General features: G+C 37.9%; 2 protein-coding genes across 2 annotated transcripts in view; one reads left to right on the forward strand and one right to left on the reverse strand.

The window, feature by feature from the left end:
* Window positions 1-17,127, reverse strand: part of LOC130671728 (fibrillin-2-like) — a 19,982-nt gene continuing 2,855 nt past the window's right edge. Inside the window, exons 3-26 of the mRNA XM_057475791.1 lie at window positions 13,098-13,180; window positions 12,889-13,026; window positions 12,518-12,661; window positions 11,900-12,187; window positions 11,582-11,830; window positions 11,366-11,521; window positions 11,016-11,294; window positions 10,812-10,934; window positions 9,752-10,000; window positions 9,563-9,682; window positions 9,276-9,491; window positions 8,271-8,651; window positions 7,876-8,181; window positions 7,010-7,811; window positions 6,775-6,941; window positions 6,373-6,701; window positions 5,883-6,309; window positions 3,078-5,816; window positions 2,769-3,008; window positions 2,342-2,514; window positions 2,074-2,268; window positions 1,708-1,965; window positions 1,399-1,620; window positions 1-610 (exon numbers count right to left, since the gene is read on the reverse strand). Coding sequence (XP_057331774.1) covers window positions 386-610; window positions 1,399-1,620; window positions 1,708-1,965; window positions 2,074-2,268; window positions 2,342-2,514; window positions 2,769-3,008; window positions 3,078-5,816; window positions 5,883-6,309; window positions 6,373-6,701; window positions 6,775-6,941; window positions 7,010-7,811; window positions 7,876-8,181; window positions 8,271-8,651; window positions 9,276-9,491; window positions 9,563-9,682; window positions 9,752-10,000; window positions 10,812-10,934; window positions 11,016-11,294; window positions 11,366-11,521; window positions 11,582-11,830; window positions 11,900-12,187; window positions 12,518-12,661; window positions 12,889-13,026; window positions 13,098-13,180 — 8,509 coding nt within the window. The 3' untranslated portion in view covers window positions 1-385. The remainder of the gene's footprint in view (window positions 611-1,398; window positions 1,621-1,707; window positions 1,966-2,073; window positions 2,269-2,341; window positions 2,515-2,768; window positions 3,009-3,077; window positions 5,817-5,882; window positions 6,310-6,372; window positions 6,702-6,774; window positions 6,942-7,009; window positions 7,812-7,875; window positions 8,182-8,270; window positions 8,652-9,275; window positions 9,492-9,562; window positions 9,683-9,751; window positions 10,001-10,811; window positions 10,935-11,015; window positions 11,295-11,365; window positions 11,522-11,581; window positions 11,831-11,899; window positions 12,188-12,517; window positions 12,662-12,888; window positions 13,027-13,097; window positions 13,181-17,127) is intronic.
* The window catches only part of LOC130671729 (WD repeat-containing protein 35), a 25,859-nt gene continuing 18,079 nt past the window's right edge, over window positions 9,348-17,127 (forward strand). Inside the window, exon 1 of the mRNA XM_057475792.1 lies at window positions 9,348-9,464. The gene's annotated coding sequence lies outside the window, so the exon portion shown is untranslated. The remainder of the gene's footprint in view (window positions 9,465-17,127) is intronic.

The raw sequence follows: 17,127 nt of genomic DNA on the forward strand, positions 1-17,127 counted from the left end.
ATAAATAACATTTTTATATTTATAATTTGTCTAAGTATCATTAAAAGTATTTGATTTCTACATAAAAACATGCGCAAAGTACATAAATTTTTTTTGTACACTATAATAATTAATAATGATTAAAACGGCGTATAAATCGTGCGGTTATTTTGCATATACATTTATAATAATAATAACTAGTCTATTATTTAAAAAAAATTAATTAATTAAAAAGAAGTTTGGTATAAAAATACATACAATAATTGCATATCACCCAACTCCCTAACAATAATAACATTGAACACATTTTTCGACATATTTTTACATGAAAAATTATTTTTTAACGACAGTTACAAATGGCAGTGTCGAATTAATAATTTTGGTTAATTGTTTATAATTTTTATACTCAATCCGTGACGACGATGTGAACTCTGAATGTCAATGGCTTCTCCCATATTTTATTTTCGGCGGTTATTCCATTGGCGGGCCTTCCGTTTATCACCACGCGGAATTCCCCGGAATGCTTGAGACGGCTTTTGAAATGTAGTCCCCATATTCCACCGCGGTCTTTCACTAATTCGAATTGATTGTTTTTGTTTCCTTTTATTATCGAATATTCCATTTTTTCATTCTAAAAAAAAAATTTTACATGAGCCCTCAATTAAAATTATAAAAAAAAATCAATTCAATTTTTTACGCGCAGAAAAAAGACAACTTCTTTCCTTAATAATTATTTCAATCAATTAGATATTAATTAAAAAAATTAATATTCTCACAAAAAATTTTATATTAATTAGCAAGTTTCGTACTACTAAAGAATTAATTATTTTTACCGACAACATGATGACTTTTAGTGAAATAAAATTTTTTGGAGAAGGTAAGAGACCCAGTACCCGATCAAGGAACTAGTACTCGATCACTCCATGTATTTTTATAAATATATTTAGTAAAATTTAGTAAATATATCTATAGATATACAAATACATGAGTGATCGGGTACTGGGTTTCTTACCTTAATAGTTATGAATTCTTGAGACAAAATTTAATTGTCTTCTTAAAATAATTTTTTTTTACTTGGTATTATAGTCAATAGACTGTAAAAAATTAGCGGATTAAATCCGGAGTAAAAATGGAGCGGATAATTATGTATTTATTTAATCTTGGAGTAAAATTTACTCCAAAGGGGAGTTTATTTTGATATTAAAACTGAGTAAATGCGAATTTTAAAAAAATCCAAATCACTCCGAAATCATTCCGCTGGAAAAACCAACTCCGAATTTACTCCCTATGCGGAGTTATTTTTCCTAAAACTCCGCAACTCCGAGTAAGTCCAGATTTAAATAAAATCCGTAATCACTCCGAATTTACTCCTGATTTTTTCCAGTGTAATTACTAATTATTAATCTAATCAATAATAACCTTGATAGCTGGTTGCAATTTGATTATTCTCATTTTATGTTTCGTTTGTCGTAATGTCATTTTCATGGTATAAATTTCCCCATGATGATGTCTCGCCGATCTTCTAATTAAAGGCGCTCGTCTCATCAAACCTCTCGCATGTCTAAGTTTCGCATGATTAACATTTATTGTTTGATTGCCTTGTAATTTAGTTCCTCTTCTCTGTCGTTCTCTTCCATTAATCTGAAATAAAGTAATTTTAAAACCGCAACTCATTCAATTTACTCCAACACCACAATTACTCTCGTAATTTGCCGTTAAAAATTTTACCTTGCAAGAGAAACAGCCTTCAGAAGAAATAATTTTATCGCCAGCCGGTGGTATGTGATAAGGATCCGGGTTGATAACGAACGTCGGTACGTTTCCTATTTCTTCTCCATAGTTACCTGTCGCTAGTGGGTTTATTGTCGAGAGACAGTGGCCTTGTCCGATTCGTTGATATCCTGTCGGACATCCGCACAGGAAACCACTCAATCCACTGGGTGTGCATCCGAATGCGCAAGGACTTCCGACACATCCTGGACTTACCTACGACACAAAACCCGTCAGTTAAAAATTCTTGTAATAAAAATTCTCGATGCGCAATAAATGTTTTTATTAAAAAAAAAAATCAGTAAATAAATAAACAGCAAGTACTTGAACGCAAATCTGCAAATCATTATCGAACTGATAATTATCCGGGCATCCGCACTTGTAACTTCCAATAGTATTTATACAAGCACTGTCACCACAAGGCGAATTATTACATTCGTTTTCATCAATGCACTGGTTGTAATATAAATGCTGGATAAATCCTTCGGGACAATTGCACCTGAACGTTCCCATTAAATTCTAAAGTGGCAAATAAAATTTTTGATTAATTATTTCCATGGTTTTTAGATAAATAAATAAATAAATAAATTACCTGGCAGCCATGATCGCAATTACTGTCTTCGGAGCATTCGTTGTTGTCGGTACAGAAACGTCCAGTTCTGTCTAATTTAAATCCTCGCGGGCAAATGCATTTGAAACTTCCTAGTGTGTTGATGCAAGTTCCTGGTTTTGGACACGTGCCTGCTTCGTCGCATTCATTGATATCTATAGATAATTAATTCATTGTAATTAATTATGATTTTAAAAGATTTGCCGTAATTATTTTGTCCACTAGTAACTACACTGAAAAAATTAGCGGAGTGAATACGGGTTGAAATAAAATCCAGATTACTCCGCTGGAAAAATAAACTCCTTATTTACTCCGTATGCTGAGTGATTTTTTTTAAACTCCCGGATTGAAATAAATCCGAATTCACTCAATTTTTTATAGTGTAGCCGGGGTATTGCTATAAAATTACCATGACAAGCATCTCCATGCTGAGTGTACCCATCTCTGCAGGCACAGGTGTAACTTCCTTCGGTATTAATACATTTCTGCTGACAAAGATGATTGCCGGTAGCACATTCGTCAAGATCCCGACAGCCTACACCATCGGGATTTAATATAAATCCAACAGGACATGAGCAACTGAAACTGCCTTCAGTATTTTGGCAGTTGAATTTGCAAGGACTGGGTGTCAACTCGCATTCATTGACATCTGGAATCAAATAATTCATTAATTTATTTTTTATTATTTAAAATAAATAATTTCATAATAAATATCTACCGAGACAATGAGTTCCAGCTCTGTCGACTTTGTATCCTTTATCGCAAATGCATCTGAATGACCCGAGAGTATTTATACAAAGTCCATTGCGACATAGATCAGGAATGGCTTTACACTCATCGATATCTTGACCATCAACGGAGAATCCTTTGTCAAGACACAACTCGTTGTAGTTATCTGAGTCTCTTGATGGACAGAGTTCGCAATGGGGACCCCAAGCAGCGCCCATGGTGCAGCAGCAGTCGGCTTTCGTGACAGTCTTGAGTTCTGAGGTCCTGGCGGTGCACCTGCCGCTGACGGTCCGCAGGAAACAGTAGCCGACTCTCTTGTCAACGCAAGACTTGCCGTCTAAGCTCGTTTCGAAGCCCTCGTAGCATCTGCACTGGTAGCTTCCCTCCAGGTTGATGCACTGCCCGTTTCTGCAGAGTCCCGAATTAACGGAGCACTCGTCGACGTCCTTGCACTCGTCAGTCATTCCGATTTGCTGGTAACCCGGCGGGCATATGCACATAAAGGATCCAATTAAGTTCTTGCACTGGAACTTGCAGTTATTTGCCGGCGTCGAACACTCGTCGACGTCGATGCAGTGACGGGCATCCGCGGCGAGGATGTATCCGTACGGACAGATGCATCTGAATGAACCTGGGGCATTATGGCAGCGGAACGCGCACTGATTGCCGAGTTCTAGACACTCGTTTATGTCTTCGCATACTTGGTTTACTCCTGGAGCGAAGCCGTTGGCACACGAGCACTCGAACCCGCCTTCGACATTCCCACAGGTTCCGTTGCCGCAGATGTTTTGGTTGTGCAGGCACTCGTTTAAATCAACGCACCGTCTTCCGGTTTCGTCGAGCGTGTAGCCGGGAGGACATTCGCATCTGAATGATCCGTCAGTATTTATACAGTCCCCGCCTGAACAAGCGTCGGGCATAAACAGACACTCGTTCAAGTCAACTCCCGAGTCGTCGCGTCCGGAACCTTCGGGACAGAGACGTTTGAATTCTTCGGAATGTTCTCGTGGACATATTTCGCAGTATTTTCCCCAGGCTTTGCCCATAGTGCAGCAGCAGTGCTTGCGAGTCATCTCACCCTTGCGTGGTGCCAGACACTGACCGCGACGATAACGATCGTAGCATTGCTCCTCTCTGACGTCTACGCAGGTCATCGAGTTCCACTTGTCGCTGAGTTTAAATCCTTCCGGACACTCGCAGATTACCCCGCCCTCTGTGTTGATGCACTTGCCATTCTCGCAGATATTTTTAGTCTCCACACACTCGTCTACGTCGACGCACCTCTTCTTCGAGTTGTCTAACTCGTACCCCGGAGGACAGCTGCAAATATACGAGCCCATAAGATTCTGGCACTTGCCGGGCGATGGACAGAGCCCTGGAATTTCCTGGCACTCGTCGATGTCGCGACAGTGCTGACCATCTTGGGCCAGAGTGTAACCGTCAGCGCACTCGCATATAAAAGAACCCACCAAATTCTTACACCTCCCGTTCCTACAAAGAAACGGCATCACTCTGCACTCGTCAATGTCCGCGCAGTCGTTGTTAGGACTCAGTTTGTATCCGTCATAGCACTGGCATTTGTAAGAGCCGAGTGTATTTACACAAGTTCCATTGTTGCAGATGTTAGGATTCCTCTGACACTCGTCGATGTCAACACAAAAATCGCGGTCTCGCGTCAACGCGTACCCAAGATGGCACACGCACTGAAACGATCCCTGCAGATTATTACAAACTCCATTGGAGCAAATTCCCGGTCGCTCGTAGCACTCGTCGATGTCAATGCAGCTCCGCTGACTGATCCCCAGCTTATAACCAGCAGGACATCGGCACTCAAAGCTGCCTTGTAAATTAACGCACTGCGCATTACCAGCGCAAGGATTCGGCGTCTGCTGGCACTCGTTGTCGTCAATACACTGGTGGGAATCCTCGTCATAGATGTAGCCTAGGTCGCACTGACACTCAAAGCTACCGGGAGTATTCAAGCAACGCCCGTGGGTGCACATCGTGGGCATGAGAGCGCACTCGTCAATCTCCTCAGTGTGATTAGTGATGGGATTCATAATCTGACCCGGTACCATACCGCAGAGTATCTCGTGCTCGCGCGTTCGTTCACCGGGACACCTCTCGCAAGGAGATCCCCAGGCTGCGCCCATTGAGCAGCAGCAGAGCATCTTGGTCTGCGGGTGTACCATCGGGTTGAAGCACTGCCCGCCCTCGTAGCTGACGTAGCAGAGTTCTTTCCGCATATCGACGCACTCTTTGCCGCCCGGCATCGACATGTAGCCTTCCGGGCACTCGCAGTGATATTTACCCTGGTCATTTATACAGTAGCCTACTCCGCAAATTTGCGGATGTAGTGCGCACTCGTCTATGTCAATGCAACTGGTCTTGGTGCTGTCCAAAATGTAGCCTTCGTTACAGGAACACATGAAGCTGCCGAATGTGTTGGTACAGTGGCCATTCTGGCAGATATTTTCGTGTTCCTCGCACTCATTAATATCCTCGAGCACGACGGTCACGCGATTCGGTCGGTACCCGAGTCCTCCGGGACACAAATCCTCGAATTCTCTGCTCCCTATTTCTGGACACTGTTCGCACCGCGTTCCCCAGGCGCTGCCGATGCTGCAGCAACAGGTCGCTTTGGTTACTGACGACGACATGTCAAACACACACTGGGGACGGCCGCCAATATTTTCAGTACCCGTGTAGCAAAGAGATTCACGTCTATCTGTAATTATTCACAAATTAATTGTCTCTATTACTCGCAAATTTAATAATAAACAAAATGACTTACCAACGCACGCATTGCCCGCTTCAACGAGTTCGTGATTAGCCGGACACTCGCAACGATATTTACCATGCGTGTTAACGCATCTCCCGTACTGACAAGCCTGGGGGCTTTCGCACTCGTCAATATCCGTGCAATTGCCTCCAGAGCCGTCAAGCTTGTAGCCCTCGTCGCACTCGCAGCGGAACATCCCGAATATATTTTCGCACTTGCCAAAGACGCAGAGATTGTGAAACATCTCGCACTCATTGATATCAATACACGCCTGCTCATTATTCTCCTCAGGATGCATAAATCCCATCTCACACTCGCACCGAAATGACCCCGGGTAATTAAGACAGTGACCGTTTTCACACAGCGATGGGTCATTGGTACATTCATCGATGTCACGACACGAGTACCCGTCGCCGCGGAACCCAGCATCACATATACACTAAAAATTAATTAATTAATGAATTAATGAATAATTTATCATTATCATGCAATAATTAATTACCTTGAAAGAACCTTCGGTATTAATGCACTGAGCATTGGCATCACAGCCTCCATTATTGACAAGACACTCATTGATATCTCGGCACTCGATTCCATTGCCCGTGAATCCGTCGTGGCAAGTGCACTCATAAGACCCGGGTGTGTTGCGGCAGTTAGCGAACTCGCTGCACGAGTAAGCATTGAGCAGACATTCATCATCGTCCGTGCAGTCTGGTCCAGCTTCCGGTTTTACTGAGTAGCCGTCCTCGCATCGGCAATCGAATGACCCGATTGTGTTGCGACACTCCCCGAAGCCACAGACTCTCGGCTGAGTTATGCACTCATCGATATCTACCCGCAATTAATTAATTAATTAATTAATTAATTCGCTTACCGGAAATACATAACTGATAAATTTGAATACCTATGCAAGATGTTCCGTCTTTTCCAGGCAATAAACCTCCAGTACAGTGACAAGAATAGGAACCAGGTAAATTAGAACACTGGCCCCCATTGCAAATTCGAGGATTTTCTTTGCACTCATCAATATCTGCGCATGTTCTGCCGTCTAGATTTAACCCAAACCCCGCGCTAAAATTCAAATTTAATTTTATAATTAATTTTATTAAATTGTCAATCGGTTTATTTAACAAAATTACCTGCAGGCACAAGAAAAACTGCCGGGAGTATTGACGCAAATATCTTCGCAGCCGCCGTTACCGATTGCGCACTCGTTTATATCTTCGCAGTGAGACTTCATGCCCGTTTGTCTGTACCCGTCGTCGCAGATACACTGGTAAGTCCCCATCATATTCTCACAGACGCCATTAGAGCAGATCCCACTGGTCCTGGAACACTCGTCGATGTCTTTACACGACTGCTTATCTGGACTCAGTTCATGTCCCGGTGGGCAGATGCACTTGAACCCTCCTTCAATATTTCTACAAGTACCGCCGCGGCATAATCCCGGAGTCTCTTCACACTCGTTAATGTCCATGCAGATCTTCATGATGTCGCTGCTGCGATATCCCTCATTGCAGTCGCACTGGAAAGTTCCTGGCGTGTTGACACAAGTCCCATTGCCGCAGACTCCGCGCATTATTTCGCACTCGTCAATATCATTGCACTTGAGTCCGTTTTCATCTAAAGCGTAGCCCTGGTTACAACGACAGCTGTAAGAGCCAATAGAATTCTTGCACCTGCCGTTCAAACACATTCCCGGAAACTCGACGCATTCATTGATGTCTTGTCTGTCTGTAAACCCGTCGCCTTTTGGACACAACTCCGTGTGATGCTGTGTCCCTAATTTGGGACAAAGCTCGCACTTGTCGTTACCCCACGCGCGTCCTACTGAGCAGCAGCAAATGCTCTTGGAAAATTGACCGTCAATCGGAGCCGTGCATTGTCCGTGACGGTAATCCATGTAACAAGTCTCCTGTCTCGTATCAATGCACGTTGTGTCTAAAAATAATTACTCCTTAAAATTTTGACAGTTATAATAATAATTTATATGAATTAAACTCACGTGTGGAGTCGAGGGTGAGTCCAGGCGGACATTCGCAGCGATAAGAGCCGTCAGTATTGACGCAAGTTCCACCGCCTTTACAAATCCCGCTGTTCAACTCACACTCATTGATGTCAGCGCAAGCTTTGCCGTCAACTTTAGCATATCCTCTGGAACAATCGCACAGAGAATAATCGCAAGCCTCGCAAGGACTTCCCCAAGCGACTCCGACAGAGCAGCAGCATTCCGACTTCAATGCCAACCGTGGAAAATTATTCTCGCACCTTCCGTCGATCATTTTCGTCCAACATGAGCCTCTTCTATTGTCTGTTAAATTAACACTCGTTATCTATCAATCAATACCTACATCATATTAATATAAAAAATAGTAATCTTGATGAAATAATTATACCGACCCATACAAATGTGCCCAGTATTATCAAGAATGTACCCATTGGTACATTCGCACTCATAAGAACCCTTGGTATTGATGCAGATACCGTTGATGCAGACGTCGGCGCCCAGTTCTTCGCACTCGTCGACGTCCTCGCACATCTGGTTCTGCGTGTTGAATCGAGTTCCGGTTGGACAGACGCACTGAAAACTACCTGGGGTGTTTCTACATTGACCACCTGAGCACAGTGAATTTTCTAACTCGCACTCGTTTATATCGCTGCATAATTTTCCGGTCGCATCCAGCTCGTATCCGTTGTCGCAGATGCAGCGGTAAGTGCCCATTAGATTTTCACATCCGCCATTAACGCAAATATTGGGATTCTGAGCGCACTCGTTAATGTCTACAGTCAATAAAATTTTTTAAATATTCATAATTTAAGTCCACTTTTAAAGTTCTACACTGTAAAAAATCACCGGGGTAAGTCCAAGCGGTGTAGGTGTTAAAATTATCGGTGTTAAATTTACCCCCGAAAGCGGTGTGAAAATAACGCCGCCACCGGTGTAAATATTCTAGACCGGTGTTAAAATAACGCTGCCGCCGGTGTAGATATTCTTTACCGATGTTAAAATATTTTACTTTGTGAATACTTTTACTTACTTGTTAATAAATAATATTCTTTATTAATTTTTATAAAGAACTGACATTTTTTGTGTTTTATAATCTTTAAAGTTAATACTCCAAGCGGACGCAATTTACCCCGCTTTTACACCGGTTACCCTGATTTAACGCCGGTATTTTTAACACTGGTGAATTACTCCTCCTACACCGGTGTAATTTTATTTTAACACCGGGCGGAGTTAAAATGAGTCCATTTTTAACACCGCTCTTTTTACAGTGTAGTAGATACTCTACTAGACTTCAGTATTAGACCTGAGCCATTTGTTAGATTAAATTCAGGCTTAATTAATAAATTAATTAAACAATTAAATAATAGAGTGAATATTAATCGTAGGCTATACTCTACCATCTCCATTGTAAGTCATCCCAGCACCATGAGGGCACAACGATTCAAATTCTGGTGTCCGAGGCATCGGACAAGGCTGGCAATTACTTCCCCATCCTAAAGGCTGCCCCAAGATCACAGTACAGCAGCAGCAACTGGACTTAGTTACTGCCGTAGACGTCGGATTCAAACACTGGCCATCTTTGAACTGTGAGTAACATAAATCTCGCCGAGTATCTATTATTTATAATTTTATTAATCATCGAAAGTTCTAAAGTTAATTAATTAAGTAATTAATGATAACAAACCTAAACACGATCTGCCATCTGGTCCAAGATTGAAACCCGGATTACATTCGCACCTAAAACTACCCGGTGTATTTTTACATTTCCCATTTTGACACGGCGCGCTCAAACATTCATCAATGTCTGGGAAATTCAAAATTAAATTAATTAATTAATTACATAAATAGATAATTTTCTGAGATAATAATTTACCGATGCAGTGGCTTTGGTCGGGCCCAAGTCTGAACCCAGGGTCGCAGACACATTTGAAAGATCCCTCCATATTAACGCACTTTCCATTATCACACATCCCAGTGGTCGAACACTCGTCCATGTCTACGCAAAACGTGTTGTCTCTCGACGCGGTGAATCCTGACTGGCACACGCAGTGATAAGAACCCGGTGTGTTTTCGCATCTTCCATTCAAACAAATTCGCGGGTTTTCCGAGCACTCGTTGATATCTTGAAATTATAATTAATTTTTATTAAAATTACCCCGATGTTAAGTAACAAAAATTGCACAGAAAAAGGATTTCTTGGCACAAGAAAAATTTTTCATTACAAAATAAAAAAAAAATTTTTCTTGACTTAAAAAAATTTCTTAGTGTAAGAAATTTTTTATTTGCTCAAAAAAATTTTTTCTCACCCCAAGAAAATTTTTTTTTTCAATTAATAATGCAAAAATTTTCTTGAGGTGACTAAAAATTTTTGGCGCCAAAATTATGTAATAAATTTAAATTTAATTAATGATAAAAAAATTTTAATTATATTATTAAAATAGTCAACTATTTTATTAGACAGTCTGGAGATGTAACTCCAGGGGGTCAGAAAACGTTACCCAAATAAAGATTTCAAAATAGGCGCGGCAAGATTTAAATTTATTACATTTAATTGTTTACAGCCAATCAAATTTAATCCAAAAAATCATTTAATAATAATAATAATAGCGTAATAAATAATAAATAATTTTAATAGTTTGATAAAAAAATTAGATAGGACATTTAGCTTGAAGGCTTCCGCATTGCATGTAGCCGGTCGTTATCCTCAAATACTATTACCAAGTGATAAACTGCTGACTTGTAAATTATACTGGATAATATAGTGTAACAAATATCGAGGGAATCCCCGGAGCTAATACTTATAAAAGTCTACAGATTTATCGTATGTATAGGTCGCCCATATATATACATATATATCCACATCCTACTTCGTATGTTGAATAAATAGATTTAAGTTAAAGACATCGTATGAATAAAATTAAAACGGTATTTACCGATACATGTATTCTTGGATGGCGAAAGAACGTAGCCGTCATTACATTTACATTTGAATGAGCCGTTCATATTTGTACAGTGACCATTGGTACACATTCCGGTATCCTGACATTCGTCGTGATCTATTTGTAATTAATTATTATTAAATATATGAATAAATTTAAATTAAAAGACAGAATTAGAAGACGGATGGAAGTACGAACCGCTGCAATATCTTCCTTCGCCGGAAACGACAAAACCTGGCGGGCAGTGACAGAGAAAACTACCGGGTAAATTTTGACAACTTCCACCTTGACAGTAATCTTGCTGACACTCGTCGACATCTTCGCATCTACCAGATTGTTTTACGAAACCGGGAAGACATTCGCACTCGTAACCGTCGGGTGTGTCGATACATTTACCGCCGCCGCAGATGTCAGGTCGCAGTACGCATTCGTTTATCGCGATGTTTGGAGCTTCTGAGCAAAGCTTGTGATGTTCGTCTGTAAATATAAAAAAAATTAGTAATATTTGCACAGTAATTGACAATTTAATTTTTAAATGACTTGCGCACTTGTTCCGACAGTAGGACATTTGTAACACTCGTCGCCCCAACCGCGGCCCATATTTTTCCCGCAGCAACAATCTTTTTTACTGAGCCGTACTTCCAATCGACTTTTGCACTGCCCATTGCGATTCACTGCCGTGTAACAGAGCCCCTGACGTCCATCTAAGAAATTTAATCATATAAATTTTTTTTTTGAATACATTTGAGTTAAAAAAAAATTACCTATGCAAGATCTTCGATCCTGGCTCTGAATAAATCCAGGATTACAAACACAATAGTAACCGCGTTCAGTATTGATGCATTTGCCATCGCTACAAATACCTTCTTCTTCACACTCATTTTTATCTGTACACTCATTAGTCTCCATGTCTCTTGCCTGCCCTTCTGGACACTCGCAAGTAAATGATCCAAGTGTATTTATACATTTTCCACCCGCACAAAGTCCAGGTATTGCTTCGCACTCATTAATATCTACAAAAAAAAAATTAAATTGACAAATATTTAATATTTAATTTTATTAATTAATTGAGGAAAATTTACCTAAACACTGGCCTTGATTATTTTTCAAGTGTCCAATCTCGCAATCGAGCCGCATGGGACATCTCTCGCAAGGGTGACCCCATCCTTTGCCAACGGTGGCGCAGCACATCTGTCGTGTGCATACGACACCCTGCAGATGAACAAGACACTGACCGTTTTTGACTTTTGTATAACAAGGCCCTGTTCGGTAATCAGTCTCGCAACGTCTTCCGGTGTAACCGTATATACATGCACAGCGATCCGGTCCGATACATCTTCCTTGATTTAAACAGGGCTCACGGCAAATCGCTTTAATTTAAAAATTTATTATTTATATTAAATGAGGCAAAATGCGACACTACACTATAAAAAATCGGGAGTGAATTCAGAGTGATTACGGATTTTATTTAAATTCTAATTCATTCCGTCACTTAGTTTTGAATTTTTGGAAAAAATTACTCCGTAGCGGAGTTTGTTTTTCCAGCAAAATGATTTCGGAGTAATCAGGATTTTTTAAAAGACAGCATTCACTCCGATTCGGAGTTTCAGTATTAAAATTCACTCCCCTTTGGAGTGAATTTTACTCCAGATTTAATCCGCGTTCACTCCACAATTTTTTTACAAAAAAAAAATATTTACGTTCGTTACAAAACTCTCCCTCGTATCCGGATCTGCATTGACATCTTCCGTCAACACAATTTCCATTAATACATCGTGCTCTACAGTTTCCACCTGTTCGGGTTTGTGGATTCCTGTGATCTTCTTGTCGCTCTCTTTCATGTCCTTAACATAAAAAAAAAAAAAAAAAAAAAAAAAAAAAAAATGTTACTTACAAATGAAATTCATTAAATAAATTCCGTCATCAGTTTGGTTTTAATTATTCGTCGCGCGTATGGAAAAAATATTAAACGTCGAGGGCTTGTCAATTGGAACGAGCGAGTTAAATCGACTAGACACTTTATTTAATCTGTCAAAAGTGATATGCTATATTGATGATTGAATTGAGTTACCTCGATTCGGGGGAGAGGAAGATTGCGATGACGTTGACGAGATGCCCGCACTGCAAGATGCAGAAACTGATCCTCCGTCACAGAGACAAACGTTTGGTCTTATACATCTTCCATTTCCGCAACGTCTTGCACATATTGCTTTTAATATTTAATAAATAATTTAAAATTTTTATTTAAAATTTAAATAAAAAAAATTTTAGCGAACTTACGAACGACACAAAGTCCAGTCTCTGGTTTCCTAGACCAACCAGGGCAGCAATAACTGCGATATCTCGATCTACATATATTAGGTCTGCAAGAATAAATAATTGAGGCGTAAGAAAAGGAGTGAAAAAACTTAAAAAAAATGATTAAGTACAAGTACGAGTTGTTGTATGACTCGGTGATTTAATTGCCGAGATTGACCCATAAAAATTCCCCGAATGGTCACTCAATAATTTAATTCAAGTGTCGTTTGTGATGAGATAGTAATAAAAATAATAAAAATGAACATCTGATACAGGGATGAGGATAAAAAGGGCTGATGCACGTCACCTAAGACAAGGCGGGCATTCACATGGTTCTTTATAATTAACGTCAGCTGCTAGACCGCGTTTTAAGTACTTCCACTTACATAAAGTGGCGCCGCGGTTTATTGCCGTCTATATATGTGAGCGCATCTCTTACTCTGCTGTACTGCTGATGATGCTGATGACCACTCCACTCACTCACGAGCTGATATGACTAAACACTGATAGAGAACATGGAAAAAAAAAAAAAAAAAAATCCCAATCAACAGATCGCGGCCTACGTCATCGCGGCTACTTTTTACGCTCACATAAAATATTAAAATTTTACGATGACAAAAAAGTGTAACTCTCATTAAGTATTCTAGAGATTAGGATATTTATCGAGCGATTATTGTGAGCAAAAGAGTTATTGAGCAATCACGACATGCCAGCAAACAATTAAATACCAGAACACCACTTACTTACTTATTAACAGCTTCTGATTGGTTATTAACCGTAATGGCTATTGTGCATTAGGTATTCAACTTATTTTTTAATTATTAAATACTCAATGGGCTCTTATTTTTCTTATCGTACGTTATCACTAGAGACGTAAATGTTACATGATAAATTTCCACGATAATTATTATCCCGGCAATTTTAAATATCCGCGTATCGTAATGTCTGTAACGATTTCGCGTAATTGACTTAATTTATTTATATTTATTATAAATTATCGCGACACTTAATTATTCTCACTTGAGCGATTTAGTTTAATTGAGCTCTAGTTCTGTCATTAATTAACTAATTTATTAAATTGCACTATTTTTTTTTTTTTTGAGTCGTTGATTGAGGGAAAAATGGAGTAAAAGTTGATAATAATTACAGTAGAAAAAAAACTGTCAATTGCTGACTCGCTATTGGTCGGAAATTTGACAGTCGATAGAAATTACAGTGAAAACTAATACTTGTTAAGTTGCAATTTATTTTAGACTCGGAAAAATTATTTTGTAAAAATTTTGAATTCTATAAAATTTAAGGAAATTTGGTAAAATTTTATTTTTATCAAAGTAATAAATTTCCGTAGTACTAAAAATTAAGATCTGGTTCGTAGTTTTCTACCCCTTAGTAATTTTCGCTAAATTTTTTCCATGCAAAAAAAAATTTTTACGATAGTTCCTAACGAGGTATTGAGAATAATTTCAACACATACTAAATTATATATATTTGTTTTACTGCCTCAAGCTCAAAGTCTCTCAATATTCCCCAGCTCGGACGAGACAAAATTTTCACACCTCAAAATATCCAATAAAATATAAAAAATATACAAAGTCACAAAAAAAAAATAGTCAACGAAATTAGTAAATTTTTACTCCAATCTCTGAAAAATAAATTCAAAAAATCAAATTCCTACATTCGTATGTCTGGAAACTCGATAAAATTTTTACTCCATTAATCAACTTTTTTTTTTTACCTCAAAAATTAATAAATTAATCAAAATTTTTGGGTTCCGAAAAAGTAAAAATTTTTTTTTTTTAATTTTAATTTAAATTACAATTTTTTTTTAATTCTCTAATGTGTTGGCTTAATGGCAGGTATTTTAATAAATCCGCTGTATCATTTTGACTAGGGTTCAAAAGTGTCAGTAACGATTTAATAAAGTCATTATACATATATATATATATATATATATATATATAAAAAAAAGAGACTGCGTATCAAAAGATCATAATGGGCTTTGATTTTGTGTAATCTATACAATCATGAGTAGAGATAAAAATCTCAGCTCTTCTCTATTACTCGTCTTCGGTATCCGATCGTATATTTTAGTGAAAAAACTAAAAGAATAAAAAATAAAAATACGTAAAGAGGGAGGGTAAGAATGTGCGAATATAATGGAGATAAAAAATGTGTCAAGTGAAGGATGTGGGTAACTTATTAATGAAGATGAGAGAAGTAATGAAAGCGAGAGTTACTTTCAATTCAGCAATAAGAATGGAACCCAATTAGACAATTATCCACGCTAATTATTGTTGCGATACGGCAAATTGGGTTGAATTAACATCTTGCGTAACAATATTAATAAAAGATGATTAAAAAATTTTGAGATCAAACTGGCGGAGAGGAAGGGAAGCAAAGGGAGGAAGGAAGTTTGTTTAAAAGACTTCCGTTTCATATCGTTTGCTAATTTAATCATAGATGCAGTTGATTAATTTGTTACTCATACGTTTATTGGGGGGATGAGGATGTGTAAAAAATGAGGTGACTAAAATTATGACATAAAAATAAATTTTAGTATAATTTATAAATTTATTCTTAAGGTCATGGCGAATTGGCTAAATCACGATTGCGCAAAGGATGTAAGTGTCGTTGTCGTTTAAATGGCCAAGTAGAACGCTAGTCGTTCACTTTAATAAAATTATTAATATTTAAACTCTAGCATTCCGTCATTAGTCATTACAGATCGTAAAATTAAACTACTAGGATCGTCGTTATTAACATAAAATTTATCGCGATAACAATTTTGCAAACGAGAGATAAGAAAATTATTTTCAGTGATACAAATTACAGTCTAAACCCTTCTGGTAATTTTTTCATTTATTTTTATGGTCCCTGTACTGATTTTAATTTTATTTGTTTTAAATTTTCCTTGGATTTTTTTTTTTTTTAATTGAAAAAAAAAATTTTTGCTGAATTTCAAATTTTGATGCAAAAAAATTTTAAAAATTCAGAGAAATAAAATCAAGTTGAGACCAATTTTACATTTTTGTTTCACCGAGAAATTTAATTTAAAATTTTTTCCTGGACTAGTGAAAAAAAAAATCATCAAAATTCTTATGATACTGAAGTTAGCCGACGTCTTTTAATTTTTGGATTTTCTTTTAGACGGTAAATTATAAAAAAAAAAATTGCACCTGTAGTTTCGTAAATTTTCTACATATGCATATTTTTAGTTTTCATTTTTTTGTAATTGATTTGTTGAAAAAAAAATCCGAAAATTTTTAATTATCTGCTAACTTCAGGATCATAAATTTTTGCCCTTTTTTTTACCGCAAAAATTCAAAATTTTGATTCAAAAGCTTCTCGCGCATACTTTTGGAGCTTAAAAAATAACAATTCATTAATTCGCCGTGACCTTAAGAATAAATTTACAAATCATACTAAAATTCATAATTTATATCTCTACTTAAGTAATAAAATTTTAACATTCACACTTATCTGGTCACTAAAAAAAATTCCTGACAACTTCTTACATATTTATCAAATTTAAAATTCTCAAAATTAAACCCCTCTACCCGCAAATTTTTTCCACTTACCAGCGATCAAAACTAAATTATTTGCCCCACGACAATTAATCCCGCGAGGTGCAAAAAAAAAAAACTATGAAGTAATTCCCTCGGAATTTATAATTCTTTCCGCGTATATTTTTAGCCACCAAATCCACGGGTTATGCGTGCGTAGATTGTTATCTGGGTTGAGTTTACATTAAAGAAGTGATGTCGTCTCTCATATATCCACATCTACATATATATCAAACATAAAACATAAAAAAAAAGAGGAGAGCCCCATGAGAATGTGAGAGTTAATTGGGCGCGAGTACAATCTGGCCACCCGGTTATATCTGTACACATGTTATTAATGTATATGACGATGAAAGACGAGAACAAGACATATGTCTTGTCTATAAGTCTATATATGTTTATTTATTTCGTTATAATTATAATTATAATGATTTTTTTATATCTATCAG

The sequence above is a fragment of the Microplitis mediator genome, chromosome 7, assembly GCF_029852145.1.
Source record: "Microplitis mediator isolate UGA2020A chromosome 7, iyMicMedi2.1, whole genome shotgun sequence".
Classification (NCBI taxonomy): Eukaryota; Metazoa; Arthropoda; class Insecta; order Hymenoptera; family Braconidae; genus Microplitis; species Microplitis mediator.